Below are 20,341 nucleotides of genomic sequence, written 5' to 3' on the forward strand. Positions count from 1 at the left end.
TTCAGTAAAGAAAGAAGAGTGGAACCGAATTATCTAGGTCACCAGCTGACAGAGCCTTGGGTTATGTAGTTAAGTGGTTCAGTTCACCTTCAGTCATACTGCACACTAACAGACTGTCTATTTGATCAAATCTGGGCCATGCTGAATTCCCCTCTAATTTACCTTCATCCATCCCAGTGAGCAGGTCGGCAAGGTCTTCTGGTCTGGCGTCCGACTGATGCTCCTTCCACGTATCACCATTGTCACTCCGCAACACAATCAGCTCCCTCTCTTTCCCCCGCATGCAACCAAAATGAGGGATCTCCACAATCACAGGACTGAAAGAGAAAAGAGAGCGCGATAAACAAGTTAGAACGGCCGAGAGTCAGGAGCCTTTAAGCAGCGATTGGAAATTTTCACCTTTGATTTGTAAGCTGTCATAAAACAGCTACTCATGAACACATATCTTACCCAAGGAACTGAGCTCCGGCTGGACCAACCTCCACCAGCCGACTCACCAGCCCCTCCCCCTCCACCATCGGAGGCGGGTAGGCCAGCTTGTGCCTTTTGGCCAGGCGACAGGTGATGCGTGTGGGTGCCGTACACTTTCTTGGAGGAATGATGATGCGCATGCCGTTGTGGCGGCTGCCTCTCATGGAGCCACCACGGGCATCCACCATGAAGCTAACCAAGAACCTGCGAGATGACAATGAACAACGTTGGAGGAGGAACAAACGCAAACAGAAAGATAGACAGAAATCATACCATGGACACAAGTGTGGAGGACGATTCCCATGCTGTGATCACCGTACACCCAAACATAATAAGGAAAAGAGAGAAAATGACTAAAATAGAGAAAGAGCAAGAGACAGAATGATAGAGAGAAGAAGAAAAAGATGCTTTGAGTTCTGAAAGTTGCAAGTTCTCACCTTCATCTGCCTCAGTTTAGAACATTAAATACAGCGTGAAACTAAACAGGGTGCTGATGATGCTGCAGAAAGTTTAGTTTCCCATTCTGAGAGTGAAGATGAGATTTTTGTCAAAGTTTCAGTTCCTCTAAAGCAACATTCAGTGATCAATTATGAAACACCTGAATGATGTTTCACCAAGATAGGGTTAATATGATTAATATGTATCCTTCTAATTCAGAGCACATTTTTGGCATCCCATTGATATCATCACTGACATAAGTAAGGAGGGAGGACGGGGAGGGGAGTGCTCTTGTCTTCACTACAGTCACTCTTGTGTACCATGAAGTTGCTTTCCTTTACATTCTATATGGAAAATAACAATCCCTGTAAGGTTTTATTCTCAGTGTGCACTGTGAGAAAGTAACTGTGAGAGAGAGAGAAATGGCACATCAAGACTACAGAACAAGTTGACTTCACAGTTCTAATCTCTAGGCAGTGCGAATGAAACACCAGACCACACAGATGAGACGAGCGTAGACCGGAGGAGTTAGAGGAGGCTAAGAAAAGAAGGGAAGGGTGGCGAGATGAGAGGGAGACAGAGGTGGAAGAGTGAGTGACATCACTGCGACATCATGGGTGAAAGCAGCGAACTCAGTCATCACCTGGAGTCATACTGAGGGAGCGGGGAGGAGAAGCTGCAAAATAAACACATGGGGACAATGCAGGAGGCAAACCCCCAGAGCCTAGTTTTAGTATCAACGTTTCACAACCACTGTTAGGATCTGTAATAACGACTGAAGATGACAGGAAGATTCAAAATAAAGGGAAACTAAAACCAAAGGGACACAAGGACAAAATGACAGTGAACAAACATAAATAGATGAACAGACAAAGCGTAATAATGGGTCAAAAATAGAAAACGAACTGCATATGACAGATCCTTGCATCTCATTTCTGAGTATGACACCAAATTTATATTATGTACAAAGACGGCCTCATTTATTGAAATCAGACTTAACATTTTATAACGCCATATATTTAAAGCATGTGATCAGCACGAGAAAGTGCAACATCTTATCAGGTTCCATCCAAATGGAACACACAAGCCACTGTGCCTTGAGCTCACACAGAACATGCGGATTGTTTCTGCAAAGGTTGAAAGAGCATATCTGTGACATGAGGGTGACATCTGCACTATGTCTGTAGACTCATGGTATGACATGAGAGCCTCAGAGTTTGGCCCGTGTATTTTGTCGCTGCACTGTAATGTGTACAGTGGTGGCACTGCAGAAATCCAACAGCCCTGCACCATGTCTGCAGCAGTTCTGCAGGGTTTGCTCAATATTGACTCTTAAGACGAGAACAAAATGCAGACTTGCGTAATAAGCAAATAAAATGTGGGACTTCTGCAATGGCAACATGGCTGTATGTAGAATGCGAATGCAGTATATCCTGGTGACCGTATCCCTTCAGACCAGATGAGACAGTAACAGCTGTCCTTACCCAGAGTGGATGGGGCTGGACACAGTGTTGTGGCTGTGGTCCATTGTGTCCGGAGTCCAGCTGTAGCGCCGCATGCACTCTGAGCTGTAGTCTCTTGTCACGGCCAGATGCTGAAAGAAGAGAGAAGTGAAGAGAGAAAGAAGAAGAAATGAGCCCGATAGAGAAGAGATTTGAGTGCAGGGATGGGCAGATAGATAGAGGATAAAAAAGTAGGTGAAGGAGCAGTGAGAATAACAAAGACGATAAAAGAGGAAAAGTCGTTATGAAAGGGATGACAGAGATGGGTGAGGTGATGGAGGGAAACAGAATAAAGTACAGATAGAAGAAACAGAGAATGGAAAATATGATTTAGACAGTTATTAATAATTAATCACTGCATGGATATAACAATGGCTACATCAGCTTACTTTGACCCTCCTTTTATTCACAGTCAAGACATGCATGGTGTGGTGCAATGAGCTGATAACATTTATGGCTTCTTGGCATATCTTCCAAAATATGTCTCTGAAATGTGCAAACAAATTGTGCCACAACTACAATGCCAAAAAAATTAGAAAGTGAAAAGTAACTGGAATAAGTAAGGACCATTCACAAGACAAATAGCCGTAGTAATGGATGAGATGACCAGGGAAAGTGCCAAAAACAACCACATATGCCAAAACTCATTGTGACAGTGACTGAAAAACAACTGAACTGATGAAGGCGCATATCCATGAACACTTGATACCTTATTCAGTGGGTCAACCAAGTAGGAAATATCTTTACACACAGTCTGAAGCTTAGGGGAGAGGAGAGACGACCCCAAAAGTCAGACTTTGTTTCACAGAGAGGTTCAGTTTCAAGAAAACAATGATCTTATCCTTCTGTGGGTGAGATGGGCCTGCCATTTCAAGTCTAATTTCAAACAATCTCACCATAGTATACAACTATAACTCTGTCTACCAAATGTGGCAATTTACAGCAAAAGTAAAAAAGTAAATACTTTGAGCTCATCTATAGTTTCAGGTAACTATAATCCCAAATTATTGGAAGGTTCTTTGGCAAAACAGTGCATATTTTGACCATGTATAGTTTGAAATCTTGGGTGATGTTATAGTTATATTACTAACATTGTTTAGAAAGTAAGAGGTTACAGTTTCTGTTTTTGCTCCTGACCACCTAAACAAGGGCTGGACAGGCAGGGTGAGTTGTGCAGAGCACTGCAGTTTTCCATGAGAGAGCAAAAGGGGGCCTCCCAAAGCCCTTCGGTTTTAATAAACTCCTCGTCAAAGTGCTATACACTTACACTCAGCACTTCAGCAAAAGCAAGAAAGGCATCAATACTGCTTCTGTTATGACCATTGTTCTAGACAAGTAAAGATTCCTTGCTCCTCGCTTTAAATTCAGCCAGCCCGTGTCACTGACAGAGAGACAGTGCATACAGAACAACGGTGCACAAGAAAACCAGAGATGCACTGCGAAGAGACATTAAAGCTAGAAACAGACAGCTTAAGTTTCCAAATGTAGTCAGAGCAAAAACAAGGGATGATGAGGAAAACAAGAAATGGAGCTTACTGTGTCCTTTGTGGGGGCCAGAATCTCTTCAATCATCATGCTGTCCCTTGCAAACGAGCTGCGGTTGAGTGTGTTGGACCTGTCCGAACTGAAGGAGCGGAGGCTACATGTTACCACGCAACCAAGCGCGGCAGGCCACAACAAATCACGGGCAGGGGAACACAACATAAAACAAAAAGCAAGGAACACATTACTACATGCAACCTCCAGGGAACCAACTTTTTTACTTATTGGACAGAGAGAGTCCAAAAGTTACATGTAGGAAATAGAGAGAAATGGCGGAGTCCGCAGTTGGACGAGGATAAGATAGTGCGGTAGGTTATTCAGAGATGGAAATGAGTGAGGTCAGGGTTTTTTTTGCATTTAGAGATAGACAGCAAGAGGAACAGGAGAAGAGGAGGGTGGACTGTGTCTGCTGTGTACATTTCTATATGAAAGTGGAGTTGTTGTGCATCATGAACATGAATTAAACTACGTGCATCTAAAAGATCAAGTATTACATTTTAGAGGACTACTTACATCCACCTGGTTCAATCTCATATTGAGGTTGGTGAGAGAAAAAAGATTTACTTAAAAAAAAAAAAAAGTTTTTCACAGCTCAAAGGCAGATGTTGCTTTATTCTAAGATTAGCGGCAGACCTAGACCTGTTTCAGAGCAACCAAATTCAAAAGTGAAGCTGGCCTTTTCTGTCTTGCTGCAGTCTCCTTTATGGCTGTGTGACGTGTGTCTATTTTTGCAGCCTCTCAGGCTCAATGCAGCTCTGTAGATTCTGTTCTGGGCTTTTGTCTTGTGCCGCTTTTTCCTACGGGGGTTTTGATCAGCACAGAGCAGCTAAAATACATAAATGGAAAGTCAGAATCAGTGTCTATAAAATGAGTGTTTTTTGTGACCTGCAAAAGAACACAAGCCCAACAATTTGTTAGAATGTGTACTGTAAGTGTGCATTGATAACTTTGTGTGTGTGTGTGTGTGTGTGTGTGTGTGTGTGTGTGAGAGAGAGTACAGAGGAGTGAAGGTGGGGAGCGAGGGGGAGAAAATGCAGAGCTCAGCGAGTTTGAGTGGGCACGCCATTCAGCACAGAGAGAAGCCCTTTATTCAGCACAGCCTGCCTACCCCACCATCGAAGTTACTAAGCAACTCTGTACAGGCTGAATGGACTCGCTGGCATGCTCCCCCCCCCCCCCCCCCCCCCCCCCCCCCCCTTCCCCAACTCACTACCCCTCTGCTCCCACCAGGACTCTGTTTGTTCTTTCCTGCTTCCTCTTTCTCATTCTGACCATCCTCCTCTTCTCCAAAAAAACATGCGCCTCTCCCCCCGCTTCCATTTGGTTGCCCTCGTTATTGTCCTTCATCTTTTTCTGCACGTCATGGCACCTACCAGCACTCTTGTATATGACGCCACCCCGTCAGCTTTACCCATCTATCATCTCCATTTTCCATTTGAGTCATGTTGCAATGACTAAAGTGTGCAGTTCACCTTACAACTCCCTCAAAGAGATACCTTTTCACTACTTTGCTTTTTCCCATTTGTCATATCCTGCTTGGAGGCTGAGCGTGTGTCTTTGATGTAAATAGGCATTTCGGCTTTTAAAATGAATGATCACAGGTCACAACGTTTCCATCTCTGCAAACCATGGCTTCAAATCCAGAATCATCTTATATAATGCTGGGGACATCTCCAATGACTAGCGTGTATATCAAATGAGTAAAAAGGGTGCATTGTGGCATTTTTAATCCCTGGAAGTTACACTCGATGGCACAACAAAAATAGAGAAAAAAGTGCCACATCAAATTGTTACAGTATTATTTTCTATTATTACAGTATTATATTCTCAGAGACACTGCCTCTTTTCTACACCTGCAGTAAAAACAAATACATTTTCATTTTGCAGATATGATGATGTTTATTAGATGGATGAGAAAAGAGGATGAATGGTGACCAGCTAAAATGGGTCTTAAGATACAACACGTCACGGCTGCGAAAATGACAAATCTGCTACCACGTACAAAAATGGCAACACTGGGTGACACCAATGTACAATGGGTGACTTATGGCTTGGGTTCAGTGTGTTATGGATGTAGGGTTGGAGTTAAACAGCAGTTCAGGATTCACAAAGGAGGGACACCATTCACGAATGATGTTGCCTTCTCAGCTACAACTACCACTCTTTTCTTACCTGATTCTAGGGCTAGAATGAGGAAGAGGGTGCAGGGAAAACAAGGAAAAGAACAAAACAGAAGAGTGAAAAGCAAAGCATTTTGAAGACATTGAAGCATGATGTGGCTTTCTTTTTTCCCCCCATATGACATTGATGCCGCTTTTGCATGGTTGCAAACCACTAGGCTCAAGGTTGTTTGGTTGTTTTTTTTGGTTCACATGAGTTTGAGTGTGTTTGTGTGTAATGCAGCCCAGTCAAAAAGCCAACCATGCAATGTCGATGTCATAAACAAAAAGGCAAGGAAAATAAAAGAACTCGCTCAGCATCATGCATTTACTGATCAATAAAATATCTTAGATTGTTCACGGCATAACATTCACACCCCTGCAAAGAGAGACGTCACCAACTTTTGACATCTATTTCAGCCCAAAGTGCTTTGCTTATGTAAATGCAATTGCAGAAAAGCGGTAAAATAGGAACAGTTTCAGCATCCGTAGTTGCATTTCTATTAGATCAGCACAAGGATAACTGTTACATAAGCAATAGTGAGATAAGCCTTAAACGTTATATTGCCCCTTCTATTTGATTGTAGCAGTAAATCATAAACACTGCGGGAAAGTAAAAAGATCAATGCACAAGTATTCCAAGTTGAAGACAGAGGCCTAAACCATAAAGGTGTTCACAACTTTTCATGTTGCTTCAAATTGAATATTCGACTAATGAAATAAATAAATAAATAAATAAATAAATAAAAACACACAATTACATTCATGACCATTCATCAAAACGCTTTCTAGGAGCTTCATCAGACAGGCTTGTTCCCGTGGAATCTCTCCATTAAATTCAGTGTTTCCCTCGTTTGCTTTGGCCTGCTGATGTTAGCAGCTTCCTGTCACAGTTAGTGTAATTGTTTTTATCAATCCAACCATCGCAGTGTATCTGCCATCTGTCAGTGAGGCCACAGAACACTATAGAGCGGCACAACACTTGTGCTGTGTGCTGCTGATGTGTTTTCAGTGGAGCCTGCCAGCTTTCCACTACATACTTTGTTCAGTATTATAGGCTGTCGTCGGCCCTGTGCCGGATATCAGAGTGCAGCTGTTCACAGACGGTATCAAAGTTCAATGATACGTCTTATATCTCTTGTTATGTACCATGGGCCATTTGTAATCTTTGCACGGGTTTGAATGAGGCCACACACACAACACAGAATCATTTTGTCAGGTTGAATCAGTAGATGGCAGCTCTCCAAGCAGCTTTGTCTCAGCTATTTTCATTATTTCCTTTGTGTGCGTTTGTCTGTGTAGAATATGTTGGAGTGAAAGTGATGATGGGCAGCCCCCTTAAACATTCACACAAAGTAAAAAATAAATAAATATATATATCAGCTACGGTGTCACTGATCTGGGAACACAGTGCGAACGTCATCAGTGGTAAACATGATGTCACCTGCTTCAGTTAATGCAGAGAAACACAACTGGGCCTCAGTGTTATAAAGACAAGATGGCCCAAGTAGTTGACAATGCTGCATCTGAGCACTTTAGGGATTTTTCAGAGCAGATCTTACCTGGCTGAGCGAGCTCCTATGCTGAAACCCATGTAGCCCTCCTGGGGGAGGGAGTCATCCCCCAGCTCTTTGAGGTCCTGAGGCCGCAGGTACTTGTCTGTGTCCCCGGTCATCGCATCATCACCTGGGTGAAATCATGAAATCCTCCAGTTAAAAAAAAATAAAAATAAACAATCCGGGAGAGAGGTGATGCGGCACTTTGTGAAAAACCATAAGCCCCCACAGCAGACATCGGTCTCCTCTTATTTGATTATGGCACTCAGAGGAGGCCTTGGATAATTCATCAGCACCACTGACGTTAAACCCAGCATACCTCACTGCAACTGCAGAGCCCCCCTGCAACTTTTCTTCCTGTTTATTCCGGCTGTGGCACAACAACATGAAGCTGGGACACTGATGCCAGACCATTAAAGATGTTACACAGTCATTATAACAGAGAACATGTCACTAGGGGAGGTGGGGGCAAGAGCAAAGCCACTTTGCGGTAAATCTGGAGCCCTCCTGTAAAACCAAACGCAGCTCCTTCCCCAACACTCAGCTCAGAGGCTCTCCCAGCCACCCAAAGCCCCGGAGGACAGCAAGCAGACAACAAGCACAACGTGCAGAAGCGCAGCGCACCTCGATCGGCGGACCGGTGGACGATGACACGCCGGTCAATGAAGCCGGCGGAGCGGCCACCGTGCTTCTCCTTCTCCCTCATGTCCGGCTCTGTCCTGCCTGCAACACCGTGCTCCTTCACCGCAGCCCCTCCCCCGGCCGCCAGCACTGCCGCACTCCGATCACACACCACAACACCATCAAGGCACATTACAGGGGAGGCGCACGTTTCCGGTGTCGGATTTCAAAATAAAACCAGCGGCGAAAAGGGTTTTGGAGTCGATAAAACCTGGAAACACCCCCGATTCAGACGGAAGTGAGAAAGAACGACGGCACTAAATCAAAACCAGAGAGCAGGACACGACTCGACATTCAGACGGAGTGGCCACAGTTAGCCGACACGTCCATGTCCCCAATAGAGTTTGTTATTTACTGGGATTTCCATTCTCAGGTTTAATGCAACTTCTGCAGCCAAACGCTCTTACAGATTGTCTTACTTTATTTTGACTGTGCTGTAAATTATTTAGTAACTTCTTCCATTCCTCCATTTATACTAATACCCCATTCTGCTTTAATTCCCTTCTCCAAAAATGACTTTCAACTAATTAGCAAAAACGGGAGGAAAAGGATAGCAAGTGCTGACAAATTGTTTCAAGTTATGAACAAAATAAAAAAAAACTGCCTGACATTAATTGCTTAGTAAAACTGTGATCTCTGCACATTTAGAGATGTTTCTCTCAGTCGGTGGTCGATGTCAGAGCAAAATGCTGAGCCTGCTGCTTTTATTCTAAAGCACTGACACAGAATAACTGCCTTATTTAGTGCTTTTATTCTGTTGGCTAAATTGATCATCTAACTGTTTTCTAGCCATTTTCTTCTGACTTGACAAAAGTGGGGAACAATCTGCACACACACAAAGACAGTCACTGCTACAGCTCTCTCTCCTACATTACGAAATAAATAAATAAATGAATGAATAGATAAAAATTTCAACCCAAATGCTGCCTGAAATCATATCTACTCCAAATGCGAGACAACAAATAGGCTTAAAAATAAATACAAATCTAAATTGTATCTAAATTTCACCTGAACTATTATGACTGTCTTTTGCACTCCATGCAGTCAAACTCATGATACTTTACCTTTGTCCAGCTCAGCCATGTCCCTGATCACAGTTCCACTTATATTCCCAGAGTTAAACCTATCTTTCTAAAATAAAAAATTGAAAAAAATCCGCTGGATGAAAGGTTAACCCAGAGGCTGGTGAAGACTATCAAGTAGTCAGCTGAGAGTTTCTGTTGCTGATGGAAAATGTTGCTCTCCTCTCAACCCACGCACTTCACTGCGCTCACACCAAGTTGCGCTTTTCCAGCTGGTGCGCACATCTCTGTCTCTCACAGAAATCAAGTCCAAAACTCTTCCGCTTTAGTTTGTCCCCCTATTTCCCAGCAAAATACGACGGGCTGCCGAGGAGCAACAGGAAGAGTCCCGACCATCTGACACTCCGGGGTTAATTCTCCGAGAGGCAGCTCAAAAAAAGCAGCTCATCTCATCGGATTTAAAGGGAGAAATTCTCGGGCAGTCTCTGGCTCACCGACACCGACAGTGTTTACTCTTCTATGGAAAGCGCCGTCAGCTGACAGGCCTTTTGGAAAAATGTTTTGTTTGGGTCCCCCTGTAGAGGAGACCTTTCAACAAAAAAAAAAAATAATAATAATAAATAAAAAATCTCAGAAAACTTTTTTTTCCTCTCTATCGTAGAATCCAATGAGCTGCATGTCCAACTGAGAGTGAGGCCACAATCACGATGAAATAACCACATCATGCATCATTTTGTCATTTCTTTTTTTTTTCTTTTTTAATTATTGAGCAACATTGCTTTCTCTGGCACTTCCTGCTTCAAAGTTGCACACCATGAGTAAAACTTGCACAAGAGTAAAAATTAAAACAATTATGCAACACTTGACTTTTAAAGACGCATAGCACCAGCTGCCCTTACAAATCCCTCTGTACCATCAGGATTATGGAGGCTGTCTAAACTGGGATGACAGCAGAGCGCACAAGAGTTAAATTGTTGTGTGACGATGATACAATTAGTGGGCATAGTAGTCTATAGAAAGCATACGATGGTGCACTCTCACACACACACACACACACACACTCTTCAGTCTACAGGTTAATAGGATTGACCTCCCCCATACAGGATTAAAGAGAGATGTGGAAACACTTTACTGCTTTTTTCTCACACAGGCACACATACACACAGAGCAAAAGCAAAAACATACTAACATACTAAAGAGCTAAGGAATACAGGCCTGAGCACAGCAGAGGCTGCTGCTGCTTTTGGGCAACGTGAATATCACCGCTGCCCTCTACAAGTTCAATGTGGATGAATTATGCACACAGTGTAAACAGTTTATGTGGGACACATGAGGCCACGGAGACTCTTATTTATAATTCCTGTGCAGTGGTAATAATGCTCTGAATCACACATACACCACTGAGGTTTTTCATCATCCAGCTACTATACTGTACAAAATCATCCACATTCACCTGATGCGTGTGAGTACCTTACTAGCTGTATCACCTGACAGAAACTCCATCCACCCCCCAAACTGTCCCCAAAGCAACAGCCTGTGAATATGCTCATCAATTTTACATGCCTGTTGTTGGCTCTGGGGCTCCAAAACAAAGGACAGCTGACTGAAGAGTGAGTTTCATGGTCTGCAAGTAGTTAAAAATAAATGTTTGGTTTTGTTTTTTTTTTTTTTTTTTAAGTTGCGGTGAAAATAGCAAAATAAAATCAGCAGTGTCAGTTTGCGAACAGAAGGGCCCATCAAAACTGCCACAAAAACAAAGACCAGATTCAAAGCCAAACAGCTCAAACAATTATTTTTTTCTGATGAATTTGTTATGCAAAATAGAAACAACTGGCATTTTATTCCTTGTTGTATGACGGAGGGCTTTGAATAACAGTGAACAGGAATTAGAATCTGTCTCTTAATGGCTATTGAGATGAAAATAATTTAGCATCACCTGCATGTCACCTGCATCACTTCTATTCATAGTGCTTTAAACACCATCGTAACACAAGTGAATAATATTGCATGAGTGTTCCAGGAGATCCTCAAAAGAAAATGAATAGCAAAGCTGAACAGTAATGTTTTTTTGAGTAGTAATAGTTATTAGGTTAACTGTCACAATATTTACTTTCTAATTGTAAGTATCACAATTGTAAGAACTGGAATTATTCAAGTAAAACTACATATGTTATTCATGTAATAAGTAAACAAAGTTTTACTATGTATTTTCACATAACATTCAAAGGTTTCATAGTCATTGCACATGAATGTAGAAATACCAAGTAAGTTTCAGAAATTGCGTGTTTTGAATGCACACATGTGCCTTGTGATGCGCATTGGGACGCATGCGCTTCATTGTCTGCCAAAACCCAAGAAGAAGACGACGGCGGTTAGGTGTAATGGAGGCAGAAGCAGCTAAATCATCTTAAATGTAAACGGTACCAGATCAGACCAGGACCCGGAGACGAGACCAGATCAGATTGGAAACCAGATCAGACCAGGGACCAGAACCCCCCCAGAGGCCAGACCAGATCAGACCAGGGACCAGAACCCCCCCCAGAGGCCAGACCAGATCAGACCAGGGACCGGAACCCCCCCCAGAGGCCAGACCAGATCAGACCAGGGACCGGAACCCCCCCCAGAGGCCAGACCAGATCAGACCAGGGACCGGAACCCCCCCCAGAGGCCAGACCAGATCAGACCAGGGACCGGAACCCCCCCCAGAGGCCAGACCAGATCAGACCAGGGACCGGAACCCCCCAGAGGCCAGACCAGATCAGACCAGGGACCGGAACCCCCGAGCAGAGACTAGACCAGATCAGAAACCAGAGCCCCCCAGAGACGAGACCAGACTAGAGACAGAGACTAGATATAATTAAGATAAAATTTGTGTAATTTTTTAGATCAGAGCAATATTTTTATATTTTGACAGCATATTAACAAAAATACTTTGGTCTGACAGTGGCACAGTTTATTTTGATTCATGATTCTGTAGTTTTTATGTATGTGTGTCGTTGTGGTTTTGTCCTTAAGCCCAAAGCAAGAACTTTCTCAAGTTTCTTGAGAGCTTGCCCTCTCAAGCAGCAACTACAGCAAGCCGTATCACCAGCAAAGCCTTCTGGCTATTCAGGCATTCAGGTATCCATCACAGAACATACATACTATTCCAAATTAAAATGACGAAGACTGTTCTTTGAATTGTGCACTTTTGTGTTGCACCGCATAAAATGTAATGAATAGAAAACTTGAAATTCCAATGATATGAATTCAGCTGTGAACAGATGTTTTGTCGCTTAAGAAAAATAATCAAACAGTTGCCTCATTTTTTTTAAAAGTCATTGTTTCAATAAACAAAAAGATTGTGAGCAACTTAAACTGCATAAAAGTTATATAAAATGTTGTGTAAATGTTACTTAAATATAGTCCATAATAGGGTTGCATGGTATACCTCGGTACTAGAGTTTTGAAAACGGTTCTACATCAGCATTTAAAAGCAAACGGTGCTTTTATTTTATTTTAATACAAATAAATTGGTAAATTGGAGCCTGTCTCTTTAAGCACAGCGAAGCCAGCGAGTGTGACGTAGTTGCCGAAGTGGAAGTGTAATGGGAGCTGCCCTATCACGTTCATACTGAGGAGGAGAGAGAAACGTGCAGTCATGTTTGAAAAAAAATACATCAGACAGACATGGCAGCTGCAGAAAAGCCCCTACTTGTTGGCAAAATGGGGGCCCGAAGTACACAATGGAAATATTTCGGGTTCAAATCAAACTATAAAGTTGAGGCATGGTCATTTTAATTTGAATGGCATTGCTTCATTTTACTTGTTTTCACTGTTCTTAATTCAATAAAATTTTAATCCCATGCCAATGATTTTATTTATCGATATTGTTCCCAAAGTCTGTTTTAAAATATTGGAAAATATTGACATTTGAGAGTATTTCACTTTTTTACACAAACGATAGAAAAGAATCAAAATAAATATTTGTATCGGTATCGAAACAGAAATTTTGTCCATAAATAAGAGTTAGAAAAAGTATTTCCAAATTACCTTAAAAAGCCATTTAGCTCAGATTTTTCAGTTTAATGCAGTCAGAGTCGAAGTAAAACTTATATTATAAAATAATAAATTCAATGACCATATTATTAATCATCAGTAGATTACCTGAGGTTTGCTTGTAAAAGAAACTTATATCCGCAAGTAAAGTGTACTTGATGATTGCCCTTGTAGAATTTACTTACAATTTGTAAGTGCAAAAACTTTCCTAGGTTTTCTCAAGTAAATAACACTAATAATTTTTTTTTTCCAGTTTAGAGGCGCAAAGATTAGCTCTTCGACAAGGAAGGTTAGTTGTGCTCTAGTGGATTAGGTTAAATTACAGCAATCACAGCAGAGGTGGAGGCAGTGGAGTTAAACTGGTGACAAATACCTTCATCGACATCAGAAAAAGATTCCTCATCGAGAATTTCTGGCACATTGGCCTGGACTGTGTGATTTGGATATATACAGTGAAACATGCACAGATTAATGAAAATGACATTGCATAGCAAACAGGCACAAGTGTGTGTAAATCATGCAAAGTACTGATATTAAAAAGAAGTTAAACAAATATCAATCAATTGAATTTTTAAATGTAACGGTTGAAAATGAGCAAAATACAGAAAATACATTTTTCCCTTACCTTCATCATCTGACATGTCAAGGAACTCATTCATGGTTTCTGGGACATTGATTTTGTGTTTTTCTGATGCACTCTGCAAATATGAAAAAAGGGAGGCGAAACAATTAACAATTCACATACAAAATCTTGTTAAATAAAAACTTCTAGTTTGAACAAACAAGTAAAACATAAACCAGTTTTACATTCTAATAGATACCACTTTTTTTCATAAATAGTAAAAATTCTCCAACATTCCCACAATCTGAGCACTCTGCTTATTTTGAATCTGTACTATAATTTTTTTCCATAATTCCATAAAAGCAGCACCAAGCTGATGATTTTCCAAAAAAAAAAAAAAAAGTCAGATGGACTCAATAATGAACCATTTTTAAAATATCACTAACAGCTGCTGTCAGTAATGCAAACAGGCATATAGTTGAATGAGAGCTGTATTGATACAGAATGTTTGAAGGCCATGTTACCAAACTTAACTAACCCAAATGAGCTGAAGATAGAAGTACAGAACAACAGCAGAGGCCCAGAGAACAACAGATCAATCTCACAAATGAGTGGTGAAACGACCTTGATCTTTAACTTTGAAGTCACATTCCTGTAGATTGTGACAGCTATGACTAATACACGTCTGCTGATTGTGCGAGATCCTAAGTGACCTCTCCATCTGTCTCCTCACTGTCCCGCGTATTGCTGCTGTCACCTCTTCATCACCACACTGCATCTTTCCCTCTAATTTTCTTCCTGCCACTCCTCCTGTGCACGTGTGTGGGTCAGATCACGGTTAGTGACCTCAGCTATCTGAGGGGAAACCATAAGCTCCGATCTAAGCCTTCTCACACTCTCTCGAGCAGGACAGCTTCACATGTGACACAGTGTGAGTAACTGACTTGCAGGATTCACACAATGACTTAACTTACCGTCTGTGCTGAGTGAAAGGCCAAGTTATGATTTGGAAAAAGAATCAGTCACACAATAAACTCAATGTAGCTGCTTATACATAAGCATAATCCGGTGGTTGAATTTATTGTAATCCAATAGTGAAAATTATTTTAGATTACTGCAGGCAACTGAATGCAACACAAATCCACAGTGATACTATTTAACTGAGTTTCAGTCCTAACTTCCCAAAAACTGATTGTAACTGCAGGAACATGCCAGAATAACCCAAAGTGACTTGAACTAAACATAAAAGCTCCGGGATGAGCACTGTCACACAACCTGTTCCGAAGTTTTAGAAAGTATAAGCAAAAATGAAATGGAAGTTATGGAATGTATTCTAAACGACATTAAGAGATGCGTGTCTTACCATGGCAGTCAGATTTTCATCCGTCATGGGCCTCAGGGTGTCCACGACAGAGATGTATCCAAGGCGCTGGGCGATGGATAGGGCAGTGTTCCCATTCTGACCGGTGACAGACCGACAGGAAGTTATTCACAGGTGGCGCACAGAAATCACAAAGAGCATTTGGCAGCAGCGACTGTTGGGAGTGTGAGCGATCGTGTGTTTGTGCACTGACCACGGTGAGCTCATTGGCTGAGGCCCCGTGCTGAAGCAGCAGGTTGATGATGTGGGTGTGGCCCTGCTGAGCTGCCTGGTGTAATGGCGTGTATCCATTCTGGACAGACACACAGACGCACGAACAGTCAGGGAAAGTGTGGAAATAGCAGCTCCAGACAGAAACAACTGGGAGAGCGAGCGTCTGATTGTCTACCTTGGTTCGGCCATTAACTCTGGCACGGTTCTGCAGCAGGAAGTTCGCCATCTTTGTGTTGCCGTAGTGACAAGCCACGTGCAGCGGCGTGTAACCCATCTGCATGAAAAAAAGTAGCGGAGGAGCAGGCACAGACATGAAAGGGTGATTAGATGAGAAGAGGAGGAAAAGACAGTTACAGGTGCTGAGTGTGGCTGACTGCAGGCTGCTGGTTTATATCGGAAGAGTGAAATGCTATTTACTTCTTAGTACATAATCTGATTTTAAGTAGAAATTGAATGATGTTGTCATGTCATGTTGCCGTTGAATTGTGTCTGGCCAGTCTTCACCTACAGCTGAAGACTTGCCTCCCTGAATGTGAGCAGTGTAACTGAATAATAGATCATGTGCACGTGTGTGTGTTGCATCCATAAAGACATGCACACCCTCCACTCAGGTATCAATCCTTTATTTATGTAGCAACTTAGATGACTGTGGACAAATGTGTGGGTCGGCGCCCAGGAGTGTATTTTTCCAAAGCCTCCCAGAGACTGAAACTACACAAGACGAGTTCAAATCAACATATAAACAACAATAAACAAATCTCAACTATTAAAAAAGATTTAAAGACCATTTTCAGTGTATATATTCATAGTGTGTGAATGTAGACGGCGTCTGAGAAAGCATTACCTTTGTTTGAGGGTTGACATCAGCCCCGTGGTTGAGGAGGACTTCTGCAACATTCACTTTGTCCTCCTGAGCTGCTAAGTGGAGTGGTGTAAGTCCACTCTAAATACAAGGAGAGAATACAATGCATTTGTTATGGCAGGAGCCCATTTCAATGTTCTCATCTCTGAGGAAAAGCTAGTTTGAAAAGCACTCTTGTTTTCAATTCCCCAGCATAAATATATCACTTTTCGCAGATTACAGTCATGCCCAAAGTATGTCTAAAGTGAAAATAGTCAGAAGACTGTGTGAATGAATAAATATTGTAGCTATGGGACTGAGCTCACCTTATTGCATACATTGACGTTGGCATTCTTGGCCAGCAGCAGTGAAACCAGGTCTACGCTGCCCTCCTGCGCGGCCAGGTGAATGGGGCTGATGCCTTGGCGTGTCACTGCGTTGGTGTCTGCGCCGTACTCCAGCAGTGTAGTTCCTATATCCATTTGGTTCTTCTTGGCGGCGATGTGGAGTGGAGTGTAGCCATTCTGAGGGGTCAAAAGTAGTGCATAATTTCATTATTTTACAACCCTGAGAAATGCTACTGGTACTCAGTGTTACACAAGATAGTATGTATAATGTAGTTTATTCCATTTTCGATCAAAATAGAATTCACATCATACATTATTGACCACAGTGTCTATAATAAGTGTCTGAGACCTCCGACAAATGGTTTCCCTCAGCTGGCTGCACAAAAAGGAGACAAGTAAGCAAATGAAGAACTCACTACTCTGACATTCTCAGACAATTTAGGAAGGCATTTAAATTCATTTTCCTGTTGGGAACTGTGCTGGTGGTGGTGTGAGCTCTAGGTGGGCTTAATTTTAACCTTCTGGGCCACAGAGAGGCACTGATTTATTAAATAATAACTGAAAAAGCAAACATTGAAATCGTGCAGTGAGCGGGGAAAAACAGAGTAATATACATTTCTAGGGCCTCTGTATTACTACTGTCACCATGTTACTTCCATTAATCAGCCTAGTGATAGTTGTTAACAGTGACACTTCATTTGAGTTTATGCCACAATTTCAGATGTGTGCACGTACATGTTTTATGCTACTTTATCAATATTCACTGCATATTCACTGCATTTGTGCACAAATGCTTGCAGACAAATCTTCTAGTAGACGCAGATTGATCTCTTTCCAAATGTACTTAAATTACACCAAGTACGGCAACAACAGTTTCAGCAGCCAAATAAAAAATTTAAAGAGGAAGAAAATCAGAGAAAAGAGGACAGGGAGAAACGACTAAGGTTGGCAGGAAATGTAAAGGAATAAACAGTCAGATGCACATTTAGGGAGAAAGAGCTAGCAGGAGGAGAGCTACTTACAAATAGGGAAGACAGTGTTCACACTTAAATTGGTCTTATGGGATGAACGTCAAGCAACACCCCAAAAAAGGCATTTTCAGCCATATATTTTTTTTTTTTTGGCGTCTGCCACTCTGTTCATACTTTCTGTGGTTTTGGCAGACTACCAAAGCCTGGCAGAAGATGAACAACAACTTCACCATATGGCAGCAACCATGTGTGTTTGTGTATGTCAGAAATTTCAACATGGCCACTCACTAAAGTGCTTTTTGTTTAGTTGGTTTTTTTTTTCTCTCTCTCTCTCTCTCTTTCTTTTTATTGGGAACGCACAAGATTTATAGCTCTGGCGCAGACTTCACAAAAGTGGGTGGTTTGAGGTACTAACAGAGTCTGGAGACATCCACACACAATGACAAAGACCAGACAAGATGGAATGGGAGGAAAAGGATGGGCATTAGATTCTCCATAAAAACACGTCGACTACACAGAAAGGCTGTTGATGGTCATGGATGGCAATGTCAGGTGGATTCATTTTAGTATTTGTGTTCATGTTTGCTGTGTGGATACCTTAGCGGCAGCGTGCGGGGAAGCTCCCTGATCCAATAGCAGCAGTGCCACTCTCTGATTATCGTAGTGAGCGGCTACATGCAGTGGAGTTAGCCCACTCTAAGACACCAACACACAAACACACACACAAATACGCACGCCCACACACGCACACACACACATACGCGCGCCCACACACACGTAGATGTGAAGGCATGCAACACAACACAAAGTTAGAAGATCACTGTGCACATTCAAGCACCAACACTTTGGTAACATGAAACAGAAAGTTACAATATGAGGGAAAATGGACATCAAACTGATGGAAGATATTTAGTACAGGAGAAAGTTTTGACTTCTGGGAAAAATGAAATGAAATCTAGAAAATGAATGTTACAAAAGAGAGGAGATTAGTGCGTCACTGCTGTCCACTGAAACGTATCTCCAAAATGTAAACTTCTCATAAACTTTTAAAAATAAATAAAGAGTTTATTTTGCTCAAGAAAGTTTTTTTTTTAACACTTATACTTATAACAAACAGTACTTTACTGATGTTGCGTTGCACTTCTGTAATAATGTCTGACAGACAAAAGATCAAGAGGATCAAAACTGATGCAGCAGAAGCAAAAAATCCATTAAACTTTATCATCAAATTTGGATCTTAATTTACCGTAATGGAACCCTGTAATCCCCAAAGACTCTCCACAACTTTTTCACAGAGGAAGCTCTGTGCCCCAAATCCTGTAAACAGACTTTGATGTGTAAAATCACCGGGGGTCCTCTTTAATCTTTTTTTTCCCCACTAAAAAGTAGCACCAAAAAGAAATGGAGATACATGGTTTTCCCAAGACAACAATGATGTGACGCTTTACCACACAATAATGTGTTCAGCAGCAGTAGGAGTGGTAGTATTTTAAGTGCTAGGAGCAGAAGAAGCAACTTTGACTGTTATTCACTTGGTGTAAAGACCCCCTGCAGACTTGTTTTCCTGCATAACAATAAGATGCTTATGGTAATAATGCGTCTGGAAGGCTTCTATGTAGATATTGATTAATGACCTTGTTAAAAACTCTTTCATTGCATCTTCATCTTTTACTTCCTGAAGGAATCTCTAAATGAACAAATACTTGGAAGTATGAAGTCAAACTCTCCGCGAGAAAGCTCAAATGTCAAATGGAAACTGAGAAACTGAGAAATTTTTCAGTTTGTTTCAAATCTTTATACCTCTTTTTACTCTTTTCTCCGAGAGCTGTCAGCTAATGCTACTGAACTAAACCCAAAGCCCTCCACGCACACAACACACAACCGGCACTGAGTCAGCAGGATGTTTGCTGAGCCACTGGAATGTTGCACTCATTCAACAAACACTTTCTTGGAAATTGCTCTTTAACTTAACATTATAACAGCTGAAGAGATTACCAGGATGTATTCTGGACACTTCTTCCAATGCCAATCATTTGAGTCAAAGCGTTCTTCGGTGAAAATATGAAGAAAGCAATTAAGTTCCTTTATCTGTTGTCTTTCTCCTCATCTGTAAAGAAAATCAGTGCCATTAAGGCCTGCGTTTAGGCTCAGAGTTACAATGGGACTGATTTTAGCATGCCACCAACAGGCAGTGTGGAAGTTTCATTATCATACCTGACTGCCATTATGTTAAATGCTCTCAGATGGTGGCACAGACAACACACGGCTAGCTAACATTATAATCATTGCCAGTAGGCCTGTGTTAAGTGTGCCAATATGAGTGTGTGTGTGTGTGTGTGTGTGTGTGCGTGTTTGTGTGTATAAAAGGGCGCATGTGGAGGTGGAATGAATGCATGTCATCAGGGTAATAAAAGATAATCTGCCCAGGAGGTTTTTGCAACAGGACAAGCATCTGCTGGCTGTGTTGTCTTGGGATCCATCCCTAAACATGACCACCACTCGGCCAGCTGCAGCTCAGAAGATACGACTTGAAAAGGCTCTGTTTACTCTCCGAGAGAGAGGTTGGATAATGGCAGACAACTGAAAGACTTCCTGAATGATAAATTCACACAGAATC

The 20,341-nt window shown here is 41.9% G+C and overlaps 1 protein-coding gene across 1 annotated transcript in view; it reads right to left on the reverse strand.

Annotated features, from left to right (window-relative positions):
* LOC115055297 (ankyrin-3-like) overlaps positions 1-20,341 on the reverse strand; it is an 83,534-nt gene that overhangs the window by 25,570 nt on the left and 37,623 nt on the right. Inside the window, exons 17-29 of the mRNA XM_029521002.1 lie at positions 18,322-18,420; positions 16,733-16,930; positions 16,410-16,508; positions 15,741-15,839; positions 15,546-15,644; positions 15,335-15,430; positions 14,035-14,107; positions 7,675-7,798; positions 3,948-4,050; positions 2,394-2,503; positions 1,553-1,585; positions 451-675; positions 163-317 (exon numbers count right to left, since the gene is read on the reverse strand). Coding sequence (XP_029376862.1) covers positions 163-317; positions 451-675; positions 1,553-1,585; positions 2,394-2,503; positions 3,948-4,050; positions 7,675-7,798; positions 14,035-14,107; positions 15,335-15,430; positions 15,546-15,644; positions 15,741-15,839; positions 16,410-16,508; positions 16,733-16,930; positions 18,322-18,420 — 1,513 coding nt within the window. The remainder of the gene's footprint in view (positions 1-162; positions 318-450; positions 676-1,552; positions 1,586-2,393; positions 2,504-3,947; positions 4,051-7,674; positions 7,799-14,034; positions 14,108-15,334; positions 15,431-15,545; positions 15,645-15,740; positions 15,840-16,409; positions 16,509-16,732; positions 16,931-18,321; positions 18,421-20,341) is intronic.

Source organism: Echeneis naucrates, chromosome 15, assembly GCF_900963305.1.
Source record: "Echeneis naucrates chromosome 15, fEcheNa1.1, whole genome shotgun sequence".
NCBI classification, from domain to species: Eukaryota; Metazoa; Chordata; class Actinopteri; order Carangiformes; family Echeneidae; genus Echeneis; species Echeneis naucrates.